Below are 7500 nucleotides of genomic sequence, written 5' to 3'. Positions count from 1 at the left end.
GTCCTACGACACCGGCCTGAGGGACGCCCCCGGAAAGCTCAAGCGACATCGCACAGTGTTCACGGACGCGCAGCTTGAGCGGCTGGAGGAGGAGTTCCAACGGCAGCAATACCTGGTGGGCCCCGAACGGCGACAATTAGCGAGCGAACTTGAGCTGAGTGATTTACAGCTCAAGGTGTGGTTCCAGAACCGACGCATCAAGTGGCGCAAGAACCAGTTCAACACGGTCGAGGAGCCGAGTGCCTGCCTGTCTCCAAAGCAATCGGAATTGGAAGCAAAATGAAGAGTTGCATCGCCAGAGAACACAAACGTCCCAGTGATAATCCTTGAATCGTCTATACTTATTTAATTATTAATATGACATTTCCAATAAAAACACATTCGAAATCATAATCTTTCCAATTTATCTTCCCTATACAGTATTAGGTCTAATGTACACTATAGTCCATATCGAAAGTTAAATGATACACTAAACTCACATTTCCATTTACCTCTAAGGATTAAATATTACTGTTGCAAATAGACGGACGAGTTGTTTTAATTGGTTTGAACTGTTTGCATAAGGCAGTGATAATAATAATGGTAAAAGTGATAACTGGGGTAACAGTGATGACAGTATGATAATGATAATGATAAGAATAACGATGATGATTAGAATGATGATTAGGATGATTGCAGTAATAATGATGATAATGGCAATAATAATAATTATTATTACTATTGTTATAATTACAATTATGATAATAATTATAATCGAAACAATTTTGATGATAATGATATGAATAACAATAAAACAATAAAAAAATAGTACTGATAGCGGCAATATTCATAAGATAATTATTATAACAATAATGACGATAATTATATTGATAATGGAGGTAATGATGAGTGATAATGGTAGAGATAATAATGATGTTACTGATAATTCTGACGGTGATTATAAGAACAGTTATGATGATCATAGCAATGGCAATAATGATATTAGTAACGATGGTGATAATAATAATAACATTAAGAATAAAAATAATATTTGTTATAATAACAACAATAATGATGATAACAATAATAACAATAAAAGTCATAACAAGAATGTCGATAGTAATAATAATGATAATAACAATAATAATAATAATGATAATAATTATAATAACAATAATGATAATAATAATGACAATAATAATGGTACTAATAATAATAATGATAATGATAATAATAATAATGATAATAATAATAATGATAATAATAATAATGATACTGATAATAATGATAGTAAGGATGATAATAATGATAATGATAATTATAATAACATTAATAATGACAATAATAACAACAATAGTAATAATCATCATCATGAGGATGATGATGAAGAAGAATATGATATCAATAATGACAGTGATAATCCCCCGCAAAAAGGAACCGCCTTGTCGTGGCGCGGGGGCTTGAACTCCTTCCTTGGACGAGCCCGCTCTAGAACTAGCCAGTCTCTCCCTCCCGTTGAGGTGGCCTTCTAGCGGTTGATTCTCCGAGGAGGGACGACTAAGCGTTCCTAGGTGCTGATCTAGTAGGTGGGATCACCCCCCCCTCCCCTGGTCCTCCTCCCAGGGGGGCACACACCTGCCCACGTGTTTGCCGTTCGTGGCGCCCCTGTGCGCTGGGAGACGGGAGTCCTGGAGGTTGAGCGATGCCGTGTATGAGTACGCCCTGCGGCTAGCAACACACCTCTTTGGTCCTCTATTCCAGCAAGACGGGTGGCCTGATCTCGGCTCGATTAGGTCAATCAGCTGGTCTCTCTTTTGAGCTAGGCTAGGGTCAAGCAGCTCCTGTCTTGCAGGCAATCGCATGTATTTGCGAGTGCCATCAATGCGAGGCAGGGGTTGCGTATATCCTCCCACCACCCCTGTGGCTTCTGAGCATGGTCTCAGTGCACAGCTTATCCTTGTTGGACTCCGTGGTGGGTGGGGGCGTGGGAGGATGAATTGAACCACTTACCTTATGGCACCGTTTACTAAAAAAAACTGACTGACCCCCAAGTTGATGAACCTGGAACGAAGATGACCAAGGCTGTCACCTTGGAGCCTTTCAAGGTCCTTGGTGACAAAAGTAGAAAGCTGGGTAAGGCTCTGGCGTCGGTTCGGAGAAAGCCTACCCAAGAGCCTCGAGCTGGATAATAGTAAGATTGAACAGAAGTAATAATAACATTGATAAGTAATATTGATAATCATAATAACAGTGATGATGATATGCTGATGATAAAACTACTACTACTAATGATAATGATAATTATGATGATAATGATGATGATAATGATGACAATAATAATTGTAGTGCTGATAATAATAAAATTAAGATTAATTATGATAATAGTCATAGTAATATCAATAATAGCAACAACAACAGCAATAATAAGAAAGACAATGATAAATGATATCATAGCGATGATAATCTTAATAATACCATAAACAATAACAGCAATAATATGATAGAAATAAAAAGACAGCGGTAGGAGTGATACTAATAATGAAGATAATAAATCCTTATCGCTTATCTGAAGTCCTCGGGCGAGTCGAGGTCCCCGCCCACTCGCATCCCTTTCTTGACCGCGCCCTGACTTCAGATCGCTGGACTTCGAAGTCCAGTGGGATGACACGCTTCAATTACCAGATTAACATGGTCAAGGATGAGATGATGCGATTACCCAGCCACAAAATTGGTCGTCAAAATTTTTTTTGCGGATTTTTTGGAAGTGTTTTCATGCGAGTGCCGTAGTTAATTGGTTTCTCTTGGTTCCAATTTTCTCTTTCCCCGCCTCCTTCTCTTTATTTCTTTTTGTTATGATTCTTGGAAATATATTTTTTATGAGCTTGAAGATTATGATTGGTAATATACAAAGGAAAACAAGGGAGGGTCAAGGCCCGGAAATACAACCTTATTAAGGAAATGATTGTGCGTGTTTTTTTTTCCTTCACTTATTGAATTCACACTATGAAGCTCTTCTAACACACAGGAGGGCGGAGCAGACGTCGCGACACCGGAGCTCCCGTCATGAGGCAAATCAGGGCAGGTCAGGTCCACTCATTACTCACTTGCACACTCACTACTTAAAGAAATCGTTGTGTTTTTAAGTACAGGAGGTGTGAGCTTCCATGATTATAGTCTTCCGATTTTATTGTTTTTGACTGTGAGGGAGAGAGAGGTAGGGGGAGGGAGAGGGAAGGAGACAGAGGGAAAGAGAGACTTCTTTCTTGGCGCCGTCTGAATTGCCTCTGGTGAGTACTCCACCTTCGCTCTGAAGGTGAATTAACTGTCATTTTAAGTTGAATCAGGATAGATGTTAAATTAATCTATGATAAGAATTTCATGGCTCATAAAATTATAAGAATATACCATGGTAGATATGTCACTCAAGAAAATAGTACCATTTTGAAAAAAAAACAAAACTGTCGACGAGAAAGGTTAGGTAATATCCGCAGTGGCGGAGATATGGCGCCATCTTAACTCTTGTCTAGACAGACCGACTACGTCAAGGCGCCAGAAAAATGAATATATACATCCTATAGGATAGCTTAATAGCAAACTACGCACGCCTATCTCGATGGGATGCCTAATATAAAGAAATTACTTAATTATATACATATATAAAGAGATAGATATAGATAGACTAATGTAGATCAGCGGTTCTCAAACTGGGGGTAACTATCCCCCTGGGTATAATGAAGACGTTTCTAAGAAAAATAGTTCTGAGGAGTAAATTGATAAATATTGATAAAACTGGTGATAATAATGATGATAATGAATTAACAAATGGAAAAAGACAAACAATACCATGCTTCCTATCAATTCTTGCGGGGGATAACGTTAAAATCTAGGGGTCGCTACCATTTTTTGGGCAACTCCTTTAAAATAAGTCACTGCATTACAACAGATGTATATTTAGCTTCATTGTCATGATGTGATGCACATTTTCAGTGATGTCTAAATAGCATTGTTGGTGGACAAGTGCTGTTCCATCTACGTCCAGGAGGGAGGTACTAGAATAATCAAGTACATATGTTTTTCATCACAAGAGAAGAATTCATCCGCTATCTTGAAATTGCGGCTCTATGTGACTAGTGGTCATGATCATGTTTTACACCCGAAGAGTGAGGAATCTCCTGTTCCGTGTAAGGCTTAAGTTTTGACAGCTGGCCTTGCTTAACTGGATGCCCTCTCTAACATCAAATTTGCGGCAACTCGGGGACATTACGGAGGCCAATGTAACCATTTCTTTCAACATACATACGAATATTTTTTTACCATTGATATCGACTACGACAATTCGGAGCTGGTCTTGGGAACTCTCACCAGTCAGTCATAATTATTTCATAAAAACACATTCTCATATTACTTGATAGTAGGACATAAAGATGCAGTTTGAAGATTTTATATAATTTATTAGTATGGACTAGAATGTTTTTTTTTTATAGAAAGCACAAGAACTGTCACTGGGAAGTCTTCATCACAGGAGAGGAAACTGTTCCGCTATCATGCTATTCAGACGCTGGAGGAGACATGCAGGCTTCGCGATCCTGTGTTGCGGTGAGCTGGTTCTTGCGCCACTTGATGCGTCGGTTCTGGAACCACACTTTGAGCTGCAACTCACTCAGCTTGAGCTGGCTGGCCAGGTAGCGCCGTTCGGGGCCCACCAGGTACTGCTGCCGTTGGAACTCCTCCTCCAGCCGCTCAAGCTGCGCGTCCGTGAACACTGTGCGATGTCGCTTGAGCTTTCCGGGGGCGTCCCTCAGGCCGGTGTCGTAGGACTCGTGCTGAAGGAGGGAGACTGGAGATACAGGCGGCGAGATGGTTGAGGGAGAGAGATCCTTCTGGCTGTCAAGGCCCAGTAGGGCGTCGATGGTGAAGGCCTTGGCCTTGTGGGACATTCGTGAGGGCGTGACGATGTGGGCGGGAGGAGGGCTGACGGGCGGCGCCCATGGGTGGCTGAAAGCCCAGGCAAAAGGCTGGAAGTTCATCACTGAGAGTTGGTCCATGTTTGCTGTTGTCTCGGACAGGTATGTCAACAGAGGTCATCCCCGGCCTTATATACCCCCTCACCTGTGGTTCTCCACCAATCAGAGCGAGTCTAGATCAATTAGTGGGTCAAACCCTCTAATAGACAAACATGGCCGACATGCTTCCTGAAACAATCATGATGCACTGTAAAGACGAAACGGTTTTCTGAAGCATATGACGAAGTGGACGATAAAGTGAAAGGCGGGATTTCGAAACCAGAAAGGTGATAGGATATTATATTATATTTTCAAGAGCCCTTTTTCTGTACATTTACTCGTAAGTGCAGTTTACTTTGCAGGATTTGTATTACGTGTTATGCTTTTAATCGATATTTGATTGTCGATTATTGATCATTGAATATTTACTATAAAGACGAAATTATATAACAGATCGTAGTAAAAGATGTTATATAGATCACGTAAATAAAATTCTAAGCTTCGTAGTGTATTATCTATAGCTCTTTTTTTAATGATTGTTGTGGTGATCATGATCATGATTTTAACTGATAAAATATTGATATAAATATAGATAATGAGTTGGTAATAATCATTAGCATTATATCAATGATTATCATCATTGTATATATATATATATATATATATATATATATATATATATATATATATATATATATATATATATATATATTATACCAAAATCAATGGCCGCAATAACAAAAAATATGATAAAAAGTGAAAAAACATCATATGAACAGCTGACGTCAATGTAATTATCATTGCTGTAACCGCTTATGTCATGGTGCAAGTATGATTAATGATCATCATTCGCAATGAACCGGAATAAAATGATAATCGATCCTAGACGACAAAACCGTGTCTCATGATTGATGAGGAAACCTGACTGACCCCGATTCCCCTCATGACGAGATACCCAGTGACCCGACGGCTGCCACGCCTCATAATTTACAAATGCATTTGACTTTTTTTTGCCGGGTGTAAAAAACAAATCTTGAGTATAATCTCGCCAATCAACTTTCCGAATCATGTGTTTCGAAGTTCCATTTTGTTTTACCCTGTTTGGCCCTTATGTTGGTAAGTGATGTTTATTCTACTGACCCTCAGATTTCATGATTTGTCGGCGTTAGCATATGAAACTCCTGGAAACAGTGACTTTCAATTGACAATTTTATAAATCTGCCGCGATAACATCATTGGGAAAATTTGCCGCTATCTATATTCCCTGCAAATTACGCTAAGTGACCATTCACCTTTATAACCGTTGATTTGGGCAGGCTGAAACTCCGAAGTTGTGGTGTTTTGCATTTTAGATGTAGTTTTACATTACTAATATATAAACCGGCTGTCTAGTTTGTCACTTGTTTATGGTAACATTGCGGTTTCTTTGAAAACACTTGGAGATGTGTGCTCGCAGTATATCTGTCCATAGCTACGCGTATGTGTAAAGTTCAAACATGTGCCATTGCATCAGTTACATCCTAGCAGACGCTAGGTGGGCGGGGCTGACTACCTCATTAGCTTTGTCACAGGTGTGGAATCGGTTTAGTCATGGGTCGTCGGCTTTCTTTTGCAAAAGAGGGAGAGAGGGAGAGAAAGAGAGAGAGAGGAAGAGAGAGAGAGAGAGGGAGAGGGAGAAGGAGAGGGAGAGGGAGAGGGAGAGGGAGAGAGAGAGGGAGAGGGAGAGGGAGAGAGAGAGAGAGAGAGAGAGAGAGAGAGAGAGAGAGAGAGAGAGAGAGAGAGAGAGAGAGAGAGAGAGAGAGAGAGAGGGGGGGGGGGAGTACTAGTTTCATTTACTCAACTTTCCTATGTTACACAACGTAACTGAAATTAATGTAGTATAGCTTTTTGTTTGTACACGATACATGGTTTAAAAGGTGTGATTTAAAGTTCTGCATTGGGTAAGTGAAGACAAATCCGTTTATTATATTTTCTTAAAGATCATTTCATAGATTAGAATTATTATTTATGATTTTTAGTTTTGAGTGTAGCCATATCCTAGGATCCATTGGACACGCGAGAAGTTTTTCCATATTTAACTATATCGGAAGTAATTTTAAAGCCATCATACAAAAAAGATAATTGGAAATAAAATCAATTGATTAAAACGTAACCTCAAAGATCTACAGTTCCTTGGCGGAATGAAGCATACTTTTATGAAAACAGATATCTGAAATATGAAGTTGGATACGATATACGTAATTCCAGTTCTGATTGGAAAATACAATCTGCCTTATAGATGAGTTCTCTCATTATCCGAATGGCATTAATCTCCATTGCACTATCTTCACGGACTTGCAGCTTCAACGAACGACCGGAGGAGGAGGACCTGGCCACCCATGATAAAGGCAATTGCATCTCAAATTAAAGTTTCAGAACCTACGTATCCAGGAACACGAGAATCAACTACAAAAGATGAGGAAAAGTGTTTGTATATCAGTTTGGTGGATAAAACATTCTGAGTCTGAAATACGTGTGC

General features: G+C 39.5%; 2 protein-coding genes across 2 annotated transcripts in view; one reads left to right on the top strand and one right to left on the bottom strand.

The window, feature by feature from the left end:
- LOC147472516 (ventral anterior homeobox 2a-like) overlaps positions 1-283 on the top strand; it is a 516-nt gene extending 233 nt beyond the window's left edge. Inside the window, exon 1 of the mRNA XM_086544705.1 lies at positions 1-283. This exon is cut by the window's left edge and continues 233 nt beyond it. Within this exon, the coding sequence (XP_086400831.1) occupies positions 1-283 (283 nt within the window).
- Positions 284-4526: 4243 nt separating this feature from the next.
- LOC122253387 (ventral anterior homeobox 2a-like) lies at positions 4527-5074 on the bottom strand. The gene has a single exon (XM_043016433.2). The coding sequence runs from the start codon at positions 5022-5024 to the stop codon at positions 4527-4529; it is 498 nt and encodes a 165-aa protein (XP_042872367.2). The 5' UTR covers positions 5025-5074.
- Positions 5075-7500: the final 2426 nt, after the last annotated feature.

This window comes from Penaeus japonicus, unplaced genomic scaffold, assembly GCF_977035675.1.
Source record: "Penaeus japonicus unplaced genomic scaffold, GWHDUDI00000001_assembly GWHDUDI00000001, whole genome shotgun sequence".
Classification (NCBI taxonomy): Eukaryota; Metazoa; Arthropoda; class Malacostraca; order Decapoda; family Penaeidae; genus Penaeus; species Penaeus japonicus.
Note: the sequence above shows the minus strand (reverse complement) of the source record. Positions and strands in the feature narration are given on the sequence as shown.

What these genes read in the sequence shown, in the direction of transcription:
- LOC122253387 (XM_043016433.2), bottom strand. Translation starts at nt 5,024, where the DNA reads ATGGACCAACTCTCAGTGATGAACTTCCAGCCTTTTGCCTGGGCTTTC.